This window comes from Lepisma saccharinum, chromosome 16 (assembly GCF_977018435.1).
Source record: "Lepisma saccharinum chromosome 16, izLepSacc3.1, whole genome shotgun sequence".
Lineage (NCBI taxonomy): Eukaryota > Metazoa > Arthropoda > Insecta > Zygentoma > Lepismatidae > Lepisma > Lepisma saccharinum.
The window spans coordinates 15344168-15365414 of NC_139244.1; the positions used below are offsets into that span (position 1 = coordinate 15344168).

Sequence of the window (21247 nt, forward strand, 5' to 3'; positions counted from 1 at the left end):
CTTGATGTAGGGGATGGCTTTATACACCCTCACAGAGCAGATCTATACATCAAATTTGATGTTGTAAAGCTCGATGGTACAGATTATCCGGCAAATTCAAATATAAGATTGGTGGATAATTTTGTGCCACATCTGTTCTCTGAAATTGAGATCAGAAAACATGGTGTTGTTATAAACAGAGTGGATTACCCTGGCATTACCTCTACAGCTTTGGCCACACTAAAATTATCCAAGACCGAGGCTTCTTACTACAAAATACGTGGATTTGAGGCTGGTGATAAAATATTATCTAAAAGCCACACAGTGCTGTTCCCCATGCGCCTGTTGCCAGGATTCTTCTCAGATTACAAAGATATTATGTGGAAGGGTGGTTTAAGAATCACATTTAGAAGAGCTGCCAATGATAATAATGCTTTGATGAGGTACAGTACATTAAACTTTACCGGGGAAGCTCTGCCTAATACCCTACCTGATGAGGGCAAGTGCCTTATTCAGACTATGGAGCTAAGTATGCCAGTTGTTGAATATGAAGCCAGTTATGCTCTTAAATACAAAGCTGATATCCTAAAAAATCCACAGGTGCCTTTACAATTTTATACATATCAATGTGTACAGAAGCCTGCCACTGGTGCCTATTATGAATTTGATGCTACAAATTCATTCTCCAGTATACAATATGACATGCCAGATTTTGTGGTGGTACTGTTTCAGACTGGAAGACACAATAATCAGGAAAAAAATTCAAGTAAATTTGATAACTGCAACATCAATAACATTTATCTTAAAAATGGCAGAAATGAGGTGTTCCCTAGAGAAAATTATAATTTAAACATGTCCAAGGATGATTTCCTCAAATTATATGAAGCATTTACAGCATACAAAAGGGTCACTACTGGCAATACTGACATGTATTACACACCAGATGAATTCAAAGCACAGAGACCCATGTTTGTCATCAACACTTCAAAAAAGGAAACAAGTTGTGGTTAATGACAGGACAAACATTAAAATTATCTGTGAATTCCACGATACACTCCCTAATGACACCATATGTAGTGTTATTCTTATAGGTGAAAAATCATATATTTATGATGTAAGAAATGAGAGAGTCACAGAGCAATTCTAGAGGGTCTCTGCATATTACATTGTCTTAGTACTAGATATGCAAGTTGAGGCTGGTGTTCAATTGAACTTAAACCAGAAGTAAATATGTGTGGGTGTGGGTGGGTGTGGGTGGCTTTTTGGCTTAGTTTTAGGTGTAGCCAAAAAAAATATCAAGAGGGGCATATTTTTGACAAGCTTATGGACAACAATCTCACAGAAGTGCCTTTTATAAGTGTAGGCAAATCAATCTGAGGGGGGTCATACTTTCACGGGAAATTCCCGAAGGCATTTTTACAAAAATCTTGGATTAGACAGGGTGCCACACTTGAGCAAAAAGCTCATATGGGCATGTTGAGCTAGTTTTAAGTGTAGCCAAATCTGCCTGAGGGGGGCTCATACTTTCTCGTCCCAGTAGTATATACTTTTATACTACTTCTTAGCCGCCGATTAAACATACGTATGTTTGAGGTCAGAACTGCCATACCATGTAAACATTTTTAAAATACATATTTTGTATTTTTATACCGTATCAACTATCGGAGAAAACTAAAGAAAACTGTTGTTACTTTCAAGATCTCAATACACATATTACGTATGTACAAATTCTACATTAGTACTACTTTAATTCTTTTTCATTTTACGTATTCGTCATGTAATATGTGTTTGGGCAAATTTTTTCTTAATTAACAAATATGACGGGGCAATTTGTAATTATGTATCTTTGTGATTGCTGTACGCACAATGAAATCAATGCTACTTCATGCCAAAGCAAATACGAAATTACTATTTCTCTTATAAACAATCACAAAAATATGTGCAAAAATAGTCCTACGACCACGTTCAAAAACACTGACATGCACAATACTTGAGCAATTAAAAGCTAAACCTAACTGAAACATTAGCAGTATTGAAACTTCAAATAAAATGTAATAAAGTACTATTTGACACTTCATGTACCCTTACCTCTATAGTTACATCTACTTTAAGTACTACAGAGTATATATACTAGATACTTTCATGAGTTTCAAGACTGGTATGAGAGCAGAGTGAGAAAACTTTACACCACATTCCATAAGGAAGTTCTGTGTTCTCGTTCTGACAATAGAATCTTCCATGAGCCTATTTTTTTGTACTACATAATGAACTAAAGAGAAAGCATAAATATCTTTCCTCTAATGTAAGTTAACTTCAAAAGGCACTTAAGGATAAATTATATATTCTCAGTTTGCCTCATTACAAAATGTTCAAAGTTGCCAACAGAATTCACGTAACACATCACTTAATTCAAATTCGATGGTCCTGCACACTTTGTGTTACTTGAAAGCTAATTGTGTAAGAACACAATAAAGATTGTGTACACCATCTTTGAGTTGTAGTTTATATAGTAATTTTATGGTGAATAATAAAATAATGAACATTTTTATTTTTGCTTGAAACACAATATATCCTACTCAATTACTCGGCAAAACAAAGATGTAACACTAACCTTTAGTCTGAGTCACATGAACATACAAAGGATAATTACATAATATGCAATCCTTGCAGCTATCACAGAAACTTGTATTTATGCAGGTATATTAACTCACTGACAACAACACAACAATACTAAGGAAGCCGTTGTTTATTTGTATCAAACTCGGTCGACAACTAAAGAGCATTTCATTTTTTTTTTTTTTTACGTGTGGCGTAATTAAAGGAGAAAAACTTGAAATCTAACTTAGGAGAAGTGTGGAATGCTGGGAGTTAACGAAGATTTATGAATGATAATTTTATAGGTCTATTAATTATTCTTAAACAAGCATTGAATTTGAATTTGAATTTGAATTTAAAACTTTGGGAGCGTCAGCACTTAGGCTAATTTGCTCCCGTCACATTATACGGGGTCCAGCCCCTTACCATTACAAATTACAACTCAAACGTTGCATAACTAAAAACTTTAAAACCTTAAAATGTTCTGACTTGTTAAAAGCTGAGGCTGTAAACGCGCACTCAGCACACACAAGGACATAAAACAGGACAACACACACAAAATTATACTGGCCATAGCGCCAGTCGCCAGAGCCTCGTTAGTCTCTTGTCCAGGGTGCACTACGTGGAAGTGAGGTTGACTTTTGGGTGCACTACGTGGAAGCAGCACCCCTTACACCCCAACAAGCATTGAAATGGAAGTTCGTATTTGTTCTACATGATTTATATGTTTGGTATTTAATGTTAAATAATTTTGTGTATATTTGTTTAGGCGTATTTTACAGTATACACAAATCAATTGACCACAGATAGAAAAGAAATGCACAATTCCTGATCGACCGTGCACTCTGCTTCGTAAAGTGACACATTATTTTAAACATGAGAAGGGGGTGACCCTTCCACGTAGAACACTCAAATGCCAACCTCACTTCCTGCACTGCACTTTGCAGACTAACGAGGCTCTGACGTCTTACTCGGGTAGGCAACAATGTTAAGAATCGAGACACCGTCAAGTTTTTCTTAATGCATATTTTCATTAACTACAATGTAAAAAAAAGGTAAAGTGTTCCCCTGTGCTTAGTACCACGCCATGAAGGCGTATAGGGGGTGTGGGGGTAACGCCCCACACTTTCTTGATCCGGTCGTGAGTAGGGGTGATGTGATCAGCACCACGCCCCTGACCGCCTTTACCCCCCAGGGTTTCCCCCAGGTACCCATGTTATTCGACGCTTCCAACCGTTAGAAAAGTTCCCGGATTTGAACCGGCCGGGGATCGAACCCGGGACCTTGAGCATGGTAGTCAGACGCGTTACCGACTGATACTACAATGTACTTATATAAAATTCGAATGGTCACACTCTAGCATCATTGAGCATTACTACCTATGACGTCATCAACTACATAGTTTATGGTAGGTCTCGGATTGATCATTAACATCTCGAGAACTAATCTATCCATTTTATAACGTTGTATATTATCCATATGCGTTACTTAATAAATAATAATGTTTTTCACATTTTTTTTAAAAATGAAAATTAAAGTGGGAAGTATCTTTTACCCGCTCCTAAGTTAATATCTGATTTTTTTCTAATCAAAAGCAGAGGACTTTGTAAGACTGTTACCAAGGATAATATATAGGTATCACTACCATAGAACATGGGACAAGTTGCGATCCATGATCTACCAATTATGACGTTACATTGTTAGCGTATCTGTGCATAAAACTGATTTTTGTAGACTTAATCAAATTCAAATAAATCCCTATGCTTGAAAACAATAAGTCACGAGAAATATTTTTGTCAGCAAACATAATTCACTAATTTAAACACTGTTGATGCAAGAATTAGCATGGCCTGGAAGGTTACATAAAGGAAAATAACTATAAATTTCGTTATTTGTAATTGTTACAAGTAATTCTATACTTCCAAAGACTGCAACAATGTTTTGTCCCAGCATCGTAGATAAATGTTTCTAAGGAAACCCACAAGTTGCCAGTATTTCCTGCTTTTGTCGTTAAAAAAGAGTAAAAAGAATGTTGGGTACAAAGAGTGCAAAAGTCGTTATTAAATGTCCGCCCCGTCGTCGTTGGGAATGGGATGACGAGAAGAAGTGCCTTATCTTTGCAAGGTGAATGGGCTTTAATTGCCAAATGGAATCTTTTGTTCTTGTCATTCTTACATTGTCGTATTAAACTGTAATAGAGGGTGGCCAAAAGTCTTTCCAACATTACCAATTTTGTACAAAGGATTTTTGCAATCAGGTGGTGGTGTTACATATTCCATCCTAAAATTTTGCTGTATAGCAATCGGTGACATAGGCTATGTCCAAAAGGTGCAAGACCGTACTTGAAGCGAGCATCCTCCGAGTATGGTCTTGCAGTACGGTCTTGAAGTCGTGGACTGGAAGTGAAAGTCTTTCGAATTGCACTTCGACTGCAGCGCCAAATACGATCGGTAGATAAAACTCACGACTCGTTGTTTTCCCCGTGTTTTAAACACTTGTTTTTCACCATCGAAATCACATAGCATTTTAAAATGTTCTTATACATACATTTCAAGACATTAGAAGATCCTCAACCAACAACTTGCTGGCCTAAACCTGTGTTGCTGTTTTTCTACCTCCTTGATTTCAAACAAGTGAACAACGAGTGCGGAAATCATGTGACCGAGTGACTTAATAACCACCATGTATCAAATGAAAAAATGTCAATGTAGTATTAAAGACGTGCTATTCTTTTGTATTGGATTAGAACCATAACGCAGTTGGGGTGGAGCGGAATCCGAAATACTTTGCATGTCAAATCACTGAAACCTTCAATTAACGAGAGTGTCAACGGTAGTAAGTCTCGATTTCGTATCGATTTTGCAGGCAAATATCTAGTCTCGATACATCGATACGTCTCAAAATTTCTCATTCTTGTCTCTATTGTTGAATGATGTTCTGGGCCTTCGTTATACTACCTTACGTGGGGAAAGAGTGACTCGGGTGCTCTCCGTTAGGATCTCGTTCTCAAATTTGTAGAAGAAACCGAGAATGTCTCGTCTCGATACAGTTTCTAGATATTTAGGCTGTGTCTGAAAGGTCCAAATAGCATGCTTGAGGTACAGTCTTGTTCGAAGTGACGTCATCTTCGAAAGCGCCAATTAACAGAGCAATAGAACCTACAGCATGCAAGACGCATCAATGCAGACTTGTTTACTAGACTCGTGCACTTGTTATTCACTTGCTTGAAATCATGCAAGTCGAAACTCAGCCAGATATTTGTTGTTATTCTTCAAATGTGTGGAAATGTAAGTATAATAACTTTTTTAAAATGCTATGTGATTTCTACGGTAAAAGACACGTGTTTATATCGCGGGAAAAACAATGTGTTTTTAGTTTTACCTATACTGATAGTATTTGGCGCTGCAGTCGAATTCCTTTCGCCTCCAGTCCAAGTCCTCAAGGCTGATTTGCGAGAACATTCTCAAAGCATGTTCACTTCAAGTACTGTCTTGCACCTTTCAGACACGGCCTGACAATAGTAACAATATTACATCGATTTCTACAATTTTAAGAAAAAAATGTAAGCTTTCTTGTTAAATTAAATTTCTGGTGGAATGACAATTCCTGCAGGGTAATGTAGCAATGTTCTTCTTGTTGTTGGCGTTCAACAATTTGGTTCGCTTTCAGCACTTTCCATGAAGCATAAACCATGAAAAATAAGTGCCACAGAAATATATTCCGAATGTATTCTGTTCCAAATTTTTTCACTGTACGAATATTTGATCAAAGTAATAAATTTAGGACCTCCTCGGTGGCGCAGTGGTAGCGTCGTCGCCTTGTAATGAAGGGGTCCCGGGTTCAATACCCGGTGGAGGCACATAGTGATTCGGATCCCACTTTAAACTGCATATCCAGTCTCGATTAGCCTTTCTGTGCATAAAGTGGACTTAAAAACAAGAAATCAAATATTAAATTTAGATAATCTAGTGTACACAGACTTCTTTGTCTTCGCATATAATTAGTCAGCACTTTAGCTTTATTCACTTGTACCAAGATGAAACCTTCAAGTTTATGTTCTTTTGCAGGGGTTTGTCACAAAAAAAGCCACTTTCAAGACGAGGATCAGGAAGGAGCACTTTGTCTTCAATTACAAAAGGAAAAGTTAAGGCGTAAGTCCTATAAATTTGATACCATCTTATATTAAATATATTGATTGTTTAAGCCGTCCGTACACGATCCAGTAAACCTAGAACATGTTGAACAACCTTTTTTTTAAAGAAAAAAAAAAAGTGACGTCAGTGTACACGACTTTTTTTTCGTTCAAAGTTATCATTAGAGTTTTATAATTTTTAGAAACGATTCAAAATGAAGCCGTTTTTGTCATAAGCTGTCAATCAAATAATAGAGCACATGGTACTTGTATAGATTCGAACAAAGCATCGAGGTACAGGAAACTATTTTTTTCTGTGGTGAAAAGAAAGTAAAGTTATAAAATATAAATAAAATAGAACGAGGAGAACACTTGCCGAAATTTATCTAATCGTAATTATTCACAGCCCACCTCAGTGGTGGAGTGGTTAGCACAGAACGCTGGGATTCTCGGTTCATCATATCATCACTCATCCTCACAGTGGCGACTCGTGGCTTTTTTTTAGGTGTAGGAAGTTATAGCAAACAGACAGAGGAAAGGCTTCGAAAGTGCGTTCAATTAAACAGGGCCACAGATTACTTGTACTATCCATTGCATTTAGAATATTAGGTACAAGCCTGTACCCAAGGGGGCCATGCCCTCTAACAATGTAAAATATTTATATGTGATCCTAAAAATACATACGAAAATAATATTGACAATTTTTCAGATTGTGATCGAATTTTGATTTTTCTCTTTCGTGAATGAATGGGTTGTTTGTGGAGATAGGCAAGCTCCAGAAGTCTGCAGTCTGCAATATTTGGTCGTTTTAATTTTTTGACCAGTGGGGGTGATTAGGGGGGGGGGGGCGGTTACCCCCACACTTTTCGCCACTTTTGCCCCATGCACTATGCTAAACCTTATGAACGGGAAATATAATGTCTTTGCCCCCCCTCTAGTTTTGGCACCTTGTCCCCCCCCCCCGGTTTTGGAACCCAATCGCTGCCACTGTTTATGACCATTGACGGGAGGCTATCAGACGTCCCGATACCCGAATTTTCATGGCTGTTCAATGATAAGAAAATTACAGGTTTTTATTATTTTTATTTTTATTTTATGAGTGATGACATGATGAAATTGATGAATGGACACTCACGAACATCCACGCCCAGGCCGGGATTCGAACCCGGGACCCCTAGCGTCTAGCGCGATATGATAACCACTCCGCCACGGGGCCGGCAAGAAAATTATAGGAAGTTTCAAAACACGGTAATTTGCGGAATACAACATTATTCGGATACATCCGAGACTTGAGTGTAAATAAGAAGCACCAAACTGTACTCTGTGTGACAACCTTGATCTGTAAGCCATTGTGTTGCTGATTGTTTGTCTGGTTGGGAAAAGGGTGTTCAGTATGAATGAAATGGGTTGAATTGTGTGCTTGAAAAAGTTGGAGAAAATTCGACTATTGGGAACGACGACCAGTATGTTTTATTTGTGACCTCCAACTTTCTACAGAATTCCTTTCATAAAATGTTCATTTCAAAATCGGGGAGGATAAAGAAAAGATTAAAACAAGAGGATGGACCGGTATGCGATTGTAAAAGCTTGTCCTTTAGTCGACACTCTCTCTTGTTTGAAACAAGACCGGTAGAGAAGTACAAATAAGATATAAAATATGTATTTGCTCTTTCCTCAAAGTATCTTCTTTTGAATTAAATTTATCTGTCTCCCAAGGACGCGCGTTAAGAGCACTTGCCAAACACAGGGTCCTAGATGCCAGCGAAGTTTAAATTATGTTAGGTATAGAACCATAATGCTAGGGTTGGTGTCACTGATGAGGAAACCCTCGATGCTTCCTCGCTGGCCATTTAACCGAGCAACCCCCTCCCGCTCCCTTCAACACCCCTCGCCGATCCCGCTGTAGGGGGTCTTTGGCTGGTCGCTGGAGCAAGCGAGTGATAGCGAACAATAGCGAACCAAGACAAATTTACGCACATTGGGCTCATAATTTTGTAACGCACATTACGCTCATAATTTTATAACGCACATTAAACTCCTAAAAAAAAGTAGAAGACTGGAAATAAGTGTAAATGAACTGTAGGAAGTGAGGAACTTCCTACATGGAGGAATCGCCCCTGCATCCTCATCTTCGCGATTTGCCAAAAGTGGCAGAAAAGCGAAGTAAAATAATCAATCGTAATTATAGAACAAAAAGGGGCATTTCATATTTCTACAGCAGTATACATGATGATAATTTCGAATCGTCAACCATATTTTTCGTGTTGACAACCTCTTAATTGTATTTTTAGTGTCCCGAAACACAACGAGGAATATGACCAACACTTATGAAAATTTGCAGGTTGGAACCAGAGGCGCCAGCATCGGAAAACAAGCTAGCACTCCTGCAACTCATCAAGTCCAAGGGGTCGAACCAAGAAATTAAAGGCAAGGGCAAGGAAGGCGTGAGCACGAACATCACATTTCGAGACATAGTGGGGAGCCGGGATGAAATTCGTTTCAAAGCCATGCAGTCTCGCTCGAAGCAGCCGAAAGTAGTGACTCTCGGAGCGATAAAGGAAGTCGTTCTGTTTCAAGTAGTCGAGATGCTTCCTGGAGATTTCTTTGAGTTCATCAGCATGCCGGAGGTGGACAGGTTGCTAAGAGCTCTCCTTGTTTATTTCCAATTCTATATTCAAGTAAGTATCCTCAAAACCATCATTTTAATGAACATTAGGGAAATGCATGAAAAGGATTACCAGTTACAAAAAATGACACTTACTCTACGCTTAACATCATTCAGTTCGACTGCTTTAAAAAAAAATTACAGTATGTAATCATTTTTCTAGCACAACGATTGATTGATTTGGTGTTTTAAGTCCACTTTGTGCACAGTAAGGCTAATCGGTACTGGACCTACAGTTTAAAGTGGGATCCGAACCACTAAGTGCCTCCACCGGGTATCGAACCCGGGACCCCTCTAGCACAACGAAGCATAGATGTAACTTGGCCGGGGATAGGGGGGCACCTGTCCCTCAAAATTTGGAAGATTACTAAAATTTACAATTTAATGTTACTTTTGTTAACCTCCTCGGATCTGGGAAGTAATGAGTAATTTTATGACTTCGCAAATTTATAAGTTATTTAGCAAAATAGTCCTGGACGCTATTTTTTATGGGACAGGATACTATTGTATTCTGCCACAAAGTTAAGCCCACAATTCTGTCCCGCCCCAAAGTTATGTCCCAAGTAACGGCCGCGTCGCACATGCGCATGGTGATCGGTGGACAACTTGAATCTGTGGACGGACCAAGCTCACAGATTAGGACCAAGCTCTTGTACAGTGGTGTGCCCAATGCGGGGTTGGTGGGGGTCATAATCCTCCCCTTTGGCCCAGCATTCCTAAGAAAAAGAACATCAAAGGCAGGAAAGGTTGGCAAATTGAGGACTGACTACTAAAAAAAATATACATAACATAACCTTACTTCTGTTGCATGATTGCTTTGTTTGGTTTCTTATGCGAATTTTACACATAAATTGCCTATTTTTAACTATCTTCAATTCTGCAATAAAAAATAAGTCCTGATGTCTCACATTTCACTAAAGTCACCAGAGTAAAGTATTACAGTGTTTAATCCACTGTATTAGCCACAAACTTTGTCACATACCCTTTTGCCCTACAGCAAAGTCGGTAGGGAGTTTACTACTGAGTATAGAGTATAATACTCTTTTCTGAGTTTTCCCTCGTTGCTTCGTTTCTATCGCCACGGTAATCTAGACCTTTGAATGCTGAACGTGCGCTTTACTGCAGACGTATTTTCCCCTCCATGCACTCACTTTCCCTCTCTCTCTCGTTCATTGGTCGAGCACTCTACTTCGCTTGCTCCGGGACAGAGTGTTCGTGGCTAACAGATGCCATACGCCACCAGTACTACGCATCGAAATAGTTCGTTCTCCAGAAAGCCAGAAAGCGCACCGTCAGACAGGTACTGCTGTCGTAGGACAAGTTTCTCATTCTGTTACGGACTCGAAGATTGCTTCTTATTATCACTACTTGGAGGTCAACCTACGATATTTCATCATGCAAGCGAACATGGCGAGACGATTTAGCAGAGGTTTTGAGAGCCGTGAGTGAGCTGAGTGTGCATTTCTTTCTTTTTTATATCCGCGTTAACATTTTGTGCATTTTTTGGTGCTACGTACTCTGTACGTTTATTTGAATGACCCAAAGATTTGATTTGGCTCTTTTTGCTTTTCACGATTGCCTGTATGTCGCCGAACTCATTTTGGAAAGAACCCATTTACCTTCTATTGTGGCTTGACACATAAATCTGGCAACAGTGCACCTTGCTCAGACGATGAATCAATCGCTGCTGCCTGCAGGTGCAGCTACGTAGTATCTAATTGCAGTTGGTTAACTTTTCCCCCTCTTGTCGTAAATTTACACCAGCAAGGTTGCCGTGACGAAGCAGAGAACATGGCGAACCTAGCCTACGTTCGATGAACCCGAATAAAGTAGGAATTCATCATGTTTTCTACACACGCTTGGAACGTCAAACGAATATAAAAAAAACTCGGGTAAGGGGCCTTCACGTGATTTGTTTATAATCGTGTTTTTTTATGAGAAGTGGTTGAAAAAAAGTAGGGAAGGAACTTTAAATATCCATCACGAGCAAACTAAACTTAGGGCTGTAATATATTCTAGTATAGCATACCAATCTCCATTCTTGGCTCAGATTACAATTGTTGCAATCTAGGAACTATAAGGCCAGAAATTCGTAAGATCAGCGATGGAATGTCGTTACCCTTTTGTCGAGTCTTGTAGAGGTGGTGTTTTCTTATACATAGAATATTAATGAATTGTGTTATTTGAAAAAAAATATTGTACAATATTTGTATGCAATTAACAACGCTAATCTGCTATCAATACAATACGTACAGTACCAGGTGGTTATAATTAAAGTTTAATTACAGTTGCCACTTTTCCCGCCAGGTGTTAGCTCGAACGTCGCCCACGCTCTGGAGCGCAGGCGTACGTACAGTGGGATCCATGAGTACTTCCGTGCAAATTGTCCATGACTATTTTCATTAATTTTTCTTTTACATCCTATGTGATTTTAAGCGATGGATTTTTATGTATGCTGGTACAGAAGTTGTCAACAGCTTGATTTGAATTTTCTTTTAATTCTTGATGTTTTTGTTGGGTCAAATAAAGTTCACGAACACGGTGATGGACAATTTGCACGGTAATACTCATGGATCCCACTGTACAATCACGAACAGATTTTATACATTTCTGAAATAAAGTGCTTCTGCAAAAACACTAAAATGATAATGCCCGTTCAACAGGTTTGGTCGGAACTCATGACTGTGAAGGAGCAGACGGACAAAGTACGCAATGTAAGAAGTGATCAAGTATTTAACCACCTGCGCCAGGACCTCGCTGATATTCGAAGCATTGTGGGAAGAGAGTACAGTACACTCCTGATAGCCACGGAACAAAACAAGGCCTTCCATCATTTTGGCACAGGAAGAGAAATATCTCAGACCGATATTATCCTGTTTGAGCTGTTCTATCGTGTGGCAAGTCGTATGGTTTGGATATGCATGAATCGGCGGTATCACAATGTTATAGATGCTGAAATAGGTAGACTGTTCAGGTAAGCAATTATTTTAATCTTATTGTTTTACATTCACGATCGTAGTTAGTTACTTGTAATATTTTATTTGGCAATTGATAAAGCTTGTTCAAGGTTACGAAGTTGTGCGTGCCATGAACCTAGGCCAACATGTATTAATAAAAGATCTTGGCAAGGGTAATACAAGATAAAGATACCTCATGTCTGTAGAAGCAAATGCGAGTCACTAGAGCCACCAAACAGGTATAAGACAAAGTTCAGTTGCCTAACCGAAGATCATTAGCAGGTCGCTTTGCTTATGACAAGCTTATGGTAGCTCCTGGGCTAATATTTGTTAGGTCATATAGGGTAAGCACAACTCCCAAAGCGAAAGCATAATTTGTATAAACTTTTTTAAGGTATTTTATTTGTATTGCATCGTGTATAATAGTGTACAGTACGTTTGAGCGAGTAATAATATTTTTCCGGAAGAAAGTTCTTTGCTTTACATGTACGCTGTGATTTTTCTATATGGCTTTTGAAAATGCAAATTCGTTCAATAGGCATTACACTCGTTGCATACAATCTATAGACCAGAAAAAGTAGGCTTTTGGGAAAGCTGAATTTTGACCTATAAGTGAGAAAATTTTCACAAAAGTCCCCCAAGTGTCCCTCTTATGGTTTCCCCCTGTGTTCCTTCCGAAGATGGAAATCAAAGATGGAAATGGATGATATTCAGCGAATAACTTATCCCACAATCCATTGCTCCACATTTCGGGCAAACTGATTCTGCGTTGAAAACATGCCGGGTAAGCATTGCGCGTATGGTCTTTGCCGAAGTGATTCAAGGTATAATTATCGTGATCATATGAGAAATGTGTACGTTTTACGCTTTCTGATGCCCTACAGAACCTTGAAAAGTGTGTAAAGTGGTGGAATGCAAATTTTCTCGCTGTAAGAAGGCTTGTCATACTCTTTCCTTAACACATGCGAAACTGTTTGCCCGAATTCTTCCCAAAGTACACTGCACGGTGACGTCAAGTTGAATATCATCCATTGCATATTCATAGAGATTCGCTTATAACTTCTGATCGAATGGCGGTTTCGGAGTAAATCTCGTTTTATTTCCAATACTTCACCGAACACAGCTGTGCATTACTTAAGATATTTGCTTTTGGATATTTGGAAATTTTGGGGAAAGTGTCAATCCTGGGCTAAATAGAAATTTTGACTGACGACCTTCAACAAAATGGTAGAAATGAAAGTTATTGTTTATTTGTTAAGATCTTCTAGGAGAGGGAAGGGGATGGTCCCACAAGCAAAAATTATCCCTTTTCTTCTGCGTTGCAGGCTAACAAAAGTTGTCTGTTATTTTAAACTTCGGCTTTAAAATTTCCTTTAAACCTAGTTCTCCAACAGTATCTAATTAAGCCCAATTATAATATTGCATCCGATTTTAGTAATTAGTAAACAACCTTTCGTAGGAAAGTAGGATGCCAGGGGGAGGGGAGAAAATATATATATATATATAGGAAAGCAAATGACTCAGATAGGCTTGCAACTTAACTAAAATATTTCCGAATATTTATTTGTTGTTTTAATAATTAATAGTTAATACATACTTTCAATTAGCAAGGTTGAAGCATGCTGCACTGGTAAGTTGCTGAATTTTGTAGCTTATCAGTCATTCTTTAAAAATACTGTAATTTTTGTTAACATAGATTGCACTTTTATGGATGAATAATATACATATATTTGCCAGTTTAGATTGAGAGTTTACAAATCATGGGTAAGCGAAATATATAATATTGATGAATCCTGGAATAGTGAATATAATGAACTAGGTGGAAGAGGGGTTGACATTTGAGTCGCTTGCGGTATACACCAGTGTGTTATACAAAATTGTATTTTTTTTTTAAAGAAAATTAATGATCTGTGGCTGTTAACAAATATACTGAAATAGTAGACTTCGTTGATACTCTTATCGTAATCACATCTTTGGTTAATTGATTGATTTGGTGTTTTAAGTCCATTTTATGCTTAGTAAGGCTAATCGGGACTGGACCTACAGCTTAAAGTGGGATCCGAACCATTATGTGCCTCCACCGGATATCGAACACGGGACTCTTTGATTACAAGGCAACGAAGCTACCACTACGCTATCGGGGAGGCAATTGACTTCTATTAGGTAGGCCACAATTGCTAGAAAGTATCGAACATATCTACACGTGGAAAACTACATTTTAAAATTCCTTTTTACTATATTTTGTTCAGTTCGAACAATGAATTAAATGTTTATCAAATGAGAACATTTGATGCTTTGCGTTGCGAATGAAACTTGTTGTTATGTACATTTTGCAGACGCCATAACTGATTTTTGCCACAACTGGGATAAATAATGAATCCTCATTTCCTCCCCAGGACTTCAACATTCAATTTCTCCAAGAACACGGAACAGATAGAGTCATTCCTACCAGATCCAAGGGAAATGTCAGTGCTATATGATGATGTCCTGGACGAGAGCGCCTCTGGTAGAAAATCTAAGAAGCTGCTTCTCCGTTCTCCAGTGATACATGAACTTCTCAAGGAGCGAGATTACCGCCTGCTGGAAGCTGGCACTGCGGAATTAAAAACGTGAGTGCAAAGAATTTAATCTGTTACCAAGTATTTGCTTTTGCAGAAAAAGTGAAGTACTCCTGTATGGAGTAAGATGATAATGTTAAGTATCGAAAAATATCTCAGTGGATGAGGTGTAAATATCTCTTACGGTTTTCATGTTACAAGCGATCAAAGTTTTGGTTGCGCAACTTTTGAACCACTGTGTTGAATGATTTCTCAAAGTACAACAGGGGTGTAATTGGGTGACCCTTTCTAGAAACACCAAAATGTCAACGCCCCTTTCACGTAGTAAACCTAGATTGCATTTTTCAGACAAGCAAGGCCCTGGTGTCTGGACTCACAGCCAGTATAATTCTCTGTTGTGTGTTATCCCTATATGTTTGCAATTGTCCCTTCATCCAGTGGCGGTGATTAGAGGAGCAATGTCCCTACACTTTTTGCGAGATCTTGCCCTGGCACTACAGAATTCTTGTCTACCAAGATAAAGTAAACTGTCCTTGCCACCCTCCCCCCGTCTTAGTTTTGACACCCAATCGCCGTTTCTGCGCTTCATCCATCTAATCTTATCAAAATTCATCATCATCTTCGCGATTAGACAAACATTGCAGAAAAGCTAAGTAAAATAAACTCAATCATCAATATTAATATCTTTTTTTATATTGCATAGCTTTATACGTGCACATTTATTTCCAGTTTAGAAGCAATTTTGGATACAATTGATTTTTGAATAAGAAAATCTGAGGCCTTGAGTTTATTTAATACATTACGTAGCTTTTGTAATTCTTTCGCGTAATCGCGACGATGTAGATAATAAATGATCTGATGGAATAGACTAGGGAAAACAATCTAGGATTCGATTCTAAGACCCCTGACTTCATACCACATAACGCTAACCCTTCACCAAGGAGAATGGCAAATAGCAATCGAGAGAGCACACAGAACCCAAAATGTGTCAATTGACACACATACATATCTCGACTCCAATAACACATCAACTGCTAATTATGCACTTTTTGTTGCATCAAAATACACGTAAGCCAAGCGTCAAGCTAAGTTTGCAGCAGGTTTTATGTATCAATCCGCGCGAGAACTGAGCTCAGAATCTTTCGTGCTTGTCTTGCCTCAACCGCGAAGCTGCTTACATGGTAGACACTGAGAAAATCCACAGAATTGTCAACCACACAACACATCAAAACCCACATGCATGTCAAGCGGAATGTATTTTTGCTTCTTTTTGTCTCCTGAAACATAAAATTATAGAAATACTTTCTGCGCTTAGATTATTTAATAAATGTGTCATTACTTGATATAAATACGAAATAACTTCTAAACATGAGAGCATGTGTGTATATTTCGAGCACGCAAAAATAAAAATAAACAAAGATAAAAGTAAACAACGATAGGCCAATCTTGAATTTAATGACAAATTATTGTTTTTGGTTTAGAAAGAAATACATTTATGAAAAACTTGGTTGCTTCGTTCGCAATACATCCGTTACTGTAAGGCACACGAACTTCAAATTATACCAGCAAAAAAAAGCTTGATTTGTTGTTGGTGACAATCAGGTGCATTGTCTGCTGCTATTACTCTGGTTTTAATTTATGAATCACTTCAATAAACCAGGATTCAAATCTTGGTCTGTCCATTTCTTGCTGATAATCACCCTTTCTTTGCACGGAACAGTAAATATGCGCCTTCAACAAAGACTTCATTGCCGCAAGTGAGTGAAACAATAAGCCTCCCCTTCCCCTCTTCTTTTCTCGTCGGTTTCTTCAGCCCTGACGGTGGTTTTGCACGGTGGTGTCCTTCAATGTTTGGTTCAATGTACGACCCCCGCCCCCTCAGAGTTAAAGCACGTCTCGTCCAAATAATAAACATGTTTCTTATCACGGCGATATCTTTTATAATACCGCGGAAATTCTTTTGTCGTCAAACAACAAACAATCGTGTCCTCTTCCTAAACTTAAACCGCAAATCATTCAGCACCCGTGATACAGTTCGTGCGCACATTGACGGCAAATCACCTCACGCCCTGTTTTACTTTGATCATGTTGTCGTAAGAAGGATTATGCATTTAAAACAACTTGCTTGATTTGAAGAGCTTTTCCCTTCGGATGAAGCCCAAAATAACACTCGGGTAAAACCGCGCGCTGAACAGGAGACCTCGATTCAGTCATTTTTGCCACTGTATAGCACCATTATTAATCAATCACGATAAACATAGGGTTAAAATAGTGGGATATGCAACACTTGGTATCAAGGATTCCACGCGCTCTGCAACGTATTCAGTCTTGCTCGACTCGCTCTTGATCTTCAGCGATTCTTCAGCTCAATACAAACTCCAGTTTGCGAATCTGTGGATCCTAGTTCGTCTGCACAGTAATTGCAACCGATCAAGTACATACCTACTACTAATGGATATATTATTTTGTCTGTATTTTACAAATTAAATAACTGTTTTCTTGCAAGTATGCAGTTGTGTCGGAATAGAACCCGTCTAAGTGGAACTATATTCTGCGCGCACGTTTGGATCTACATATGCAAAAACCTGCTGCAAAGTTGACTTGACGCTTGGCTTAGAAATGCATAAAAGGGTACTTTTATCAGCTGCTATTAAGTGTGATGCACTAAACGTTCATTAATTGAGAATCAGGCACGATAGTGTGAAGAAAACAAAAACTTCACGGATAACTGTCATTGATGCACCAAAATGCACCAACTTTGATTTGATGCATTTGGAGTTTTGTGTGAAAGCAGTGCATTACTAGATACTTTTGAAAGTGAGTTTTCGGCCTTTGTAAAGGGATATATAGCCTTACTCCACTCTACTGCTAAGTTCAACCACACGAATACGCACACAGGGCGAAAATAAAGGGGGGGATAAGAAGAGAGAAAGAGATAGGAAATGCAGGATAGTTAAAGTTAATGAAAGAAAGATAAGCAATAAAGAGTGCTATACTTGAGTAAAGAGGGAGAGAAAAGTGATTGAAAAAATAGAAAGAGATACAGGCAGACACTGAGGAAGTAAGAAAAAGAAAGAAAACGAAAATGACGCAGAAACACAAAGAAATGAACACGGTAAAATAGTCAAAGAAATAGAGGAAGAAAGAGTGATATATATATATACTAGGTTGTATCAAAAAGTAAGGTGGATTTTTGTTTTGATTTATTGAAAAAGGTGCATAGAAAAAAATATGAATGTAGTATGTTTGACACATGGTATCACACTAAAATTCGACATATGCCTTCGTGGACATATCGTGTGAGGTTGGTCAGGGAAATATCCATTCGGTGGTGGTTTTGGTCCTCACTCAGATGTTTGGGCACCCAGCGCGCGCACACTTTCCTGAAACCAAGTTGGTTATGGACGATACTCCTCACTGAACCATATGAGATGTTCAATGCATCAGCAATGTCATGCAACCTGACTCTTCTGTCTTCGCGAATCATCACATCCACGTCTCACACATTGCTGTCTGTGATGGACGTTGCTGGTCTGCCACTTCTGTCATCATCTGTCACACTACTCCTACCACTTGAAAATGAGTTACACCACACATACACTTGTTTCTGCGACATAACACTCTCTCCATAGACCTCCAACAATTCTCGATGACTTTCATATGGTTTCTTTCCCTTGACCCATATAAAACGAATAACACTGCGCACCTCCTCCTTGGAGTAATGTTCAAGTCGTTGCGCCATCTTTGAATTGCTCTAGGTACCAGACGGGTTGACGTAGAAGACTGTAATTGCCGTCAGACTTGCATCACCTTGGTATCTGACACATACAAAAAATTAGCTACACAAAAAACTCTGGGTTTTACAGACAAATTCACCTTACTTTTTGATACAAGAGAACGAAAGAGAAAAACAGAGAGAGAAAGAGAGGGAAAGATAAAATACAATGCGATAGGGAAAGAAGGAACGAAAGAAAGGGAATAAGAGAAATTCTTAATAACATGGCGGACAAAGCAGTTAGCCTTGAGAACTGCAATATTCTCTGGCGACTATACTGCCAACAAGAGAATAATTAAGTGGATATTTTATTGTCCTTATGCAGCAAAATCAACTACCTGCAAACAAAATCAATTCGCCTACTCTCTCTCTCTCTCTGTGTGTGTGTGAGAGAGAGAGAGAGTTAGTGATAAGGAGATATTTAGATCAGGGAGATGGAGGAAGATATGGAATGAGAGAAACACCAGGAAAAATAGTGAATTAGAGAAAGGAAGAGAGAGAAAGGAGGAAGATGGCGAGAGAGAGAGAGAGAGAGAGGGGGGGAAAGAGGGAGAGGGCGAGAGATAGAGACACAGAGAGAGAGAGAGAGAGATAGGGGTAGGGAGTTTTGGTTTGATTTGAGTCCACTTATATGCACAGATTGGCTAATTGAGACTGGACCTACAGTTTAAGTGGGATCCGAACCACTATGTGCCTCAACCGGGTATCATACCCGGGACCCCTTGATTACATTACGCCACCGGGGAAACCCTACATAGAGATAGAGATGGAGAGAGAGAGACAGAGAAAACCCGTACAAACTTTATGCTAGAGGCATTTCACAAGAATAGACACTATTTAATCTCACGAAACAAATAAGAAAAGGCACGAAAGCTTGAATTTAGCAATTCACGAGTTTGCAGTCTACGCAGGGGCGATTCCTCCATGTAGGAAGTGAGGAACTTCCTACAGTTCATTTATACTTATTTTGAGTTCTCTACTTTTTAGGAGTTTAATGCGTTAAAAAATTATGAGCACAATGTACGTACAATTGACTAGCTACTGTCAAGAGTTGACTGCTTTCACACGCATCAGCAGCAGCCGAAAGACGATGGTCACAGGCTTTCTGCCGCTCGCTGAGGAACCACGGCGGTCATCCTACATAGAGAAGGGAGAGGGGGGAGGGGCAGTGAAGGGAGGGGCGGCGAGGTTGCGAAGATCGGCGAGGACTGAGGAACCAGCAAGTTGTTCCTCAATCAGCTTTGCCAATCCCAGCACAATGGTACTAAACCAAGCACAGTTTGGTATTTGTTGGCACTAGCACCCTCCTTTTGACATAATGGTAAAATCTGTAAACGCCAGTCCCTGGGGGAGGAAAAATCGAATTTAATGATATATGTTTTCAGGAAATAGAAATAATAGTATGTCCATATATTATTTCTACTTCACCAGCGGACATGTTTCAAACGAAAGGGAGTATGCCGATCCAGTGGAAAGCTTTTATACAACCGTGTTACAATCCATCTTCTATATTTTCTTCATCCTGCCCGATTTAGTTCGCCAGGAGAGTTTGTGGTAGGAAATTTGGAGGTAAACAATTTTCTCAAACCTTTTTAAGTTCTATGTTGAACTCATGTTGTTTATAGCACAATTTTAATCAATGGGGGGGGATTTATATTATTACATGATTGTTAAGAATAAGTAACGCAAGTTCAAAACTCTAGAAAAGTAGATGCAGAATTACAAATATCCAAAAAAGTAATTAATAATAAATCCTAGCACAATTTAGAAACATTTAGCATAATTTTGAAGTTTTAGCAGCACTTTATGTTATCGTGAATCCACTGGACGACAGGGGGGGGGGAGAAGAAAATCGAAATTCTTGAAAAATCTGAAATATCGTTGATGTTATTTTCGTTGGTTTTTATAGGTTCAGATTTAAATATTTCCTAGTTCAAAGTGAGGAGCAAGGGGTCCTTGCCCTACCTTGAGCATAGGCCTACAGCCTGAGTGTACGATGCTTACCATGTGATCCAACCCGGATTAACAGAATTTCTCTTCACCAGGAGGGACATGAGAATTCGATTCCTCGAAAAGGCGTTCTTCGCTCCCGAAGAAGAACTCTTCCACTTAGGGATCAACATAGGCATCCTGGGTCGCCCGCGCGGAGAGTTCGACACCATGCTCTTCCCTAGCAAGGGGGAGAAGAAGAAGAGCAAAGTGAGGATGAGCCTTGCGACTTCCAGGACAATGTCTCTCCACGAGACCATGAGAGGTGGAAGGAAGTCTCTTTTGGGAGAGAAACTGAAAATTCCATCTTCATATTCGAGTAAGGATCTGTACGAAACAGAGATCCGGAAAGCTCAACTGTAGTGTGTCAGCCGCATGCATATCTCAATCAAAGTTATTATTATTATTATTTATTAGTTGAGCACAGGATACATCTCCAAATTATGTTGAACATAATACACTATACATAGAAAAAAATAAAATAAAGTATAAAATGAACATCTATACACAATATTTACACTAATTTATACACTTGTTGATGTATTTTTTCATTAGTGCACTAAATGAACCTGTGAATATGTTAAAATCTACAGTTTT

At 38.9% G+C, this 21247-nt stretch overlaps 1 protein-coding gene across 1 annotated transcript; it reads left to right on the top strand.

Annotated features, from left to right (window-relative positions):
• The first annotated feature begins 4564 nt into the window (after positions 1-4564).
• Positions 4565-21220, top strand: LOC145999942 (protein phosphatase 1 regulatory subunit 36-like). Its single transcript, XM_083137228.1, has 6 exons — positions 4565-4698; positions 6642-6725; positions 9048-9384; positions 12035-12345; positions 14725-14937; positions 20707-21220. The coding sequence occupies exons 1-6, from the start codon at positions 4604-4606 to the stop codon at positions 21011-21013; spliced, it is 1347 nt and encodes a 448-aa protein (XP_082993354.1). The 5' UTR covers positions 4565-4603; the 3' UTR covers positions 21014-21220.
• The last annotated feature ends 27 nt before the right edge of the window (positions 21221-21247 follow it).

Coding starts and splice junctions, on each gene's coding strand:
- LOC145999942 (XM_083137228.1), top strand. CDS start 4,604: ATGTTGGGTACAAAGAGTGCAAAAGTCGTTATTAAATGTCCGCCCCGT. Junction 4,699..6,641: donor AAGTGCCTTATCTTTGCAAG/GTGAATGGGCTT, acceptor GTTCTTTTGCAG/GGGTTTGTCACAAAAAAAGC. Junction 14,938..20,706: donor GGCACTGCGGAATTAAAAAC/GTGAGTGCAAAG, acceptor TCTCTTCACCAG/GAGGGACATGAGAATTCGAT.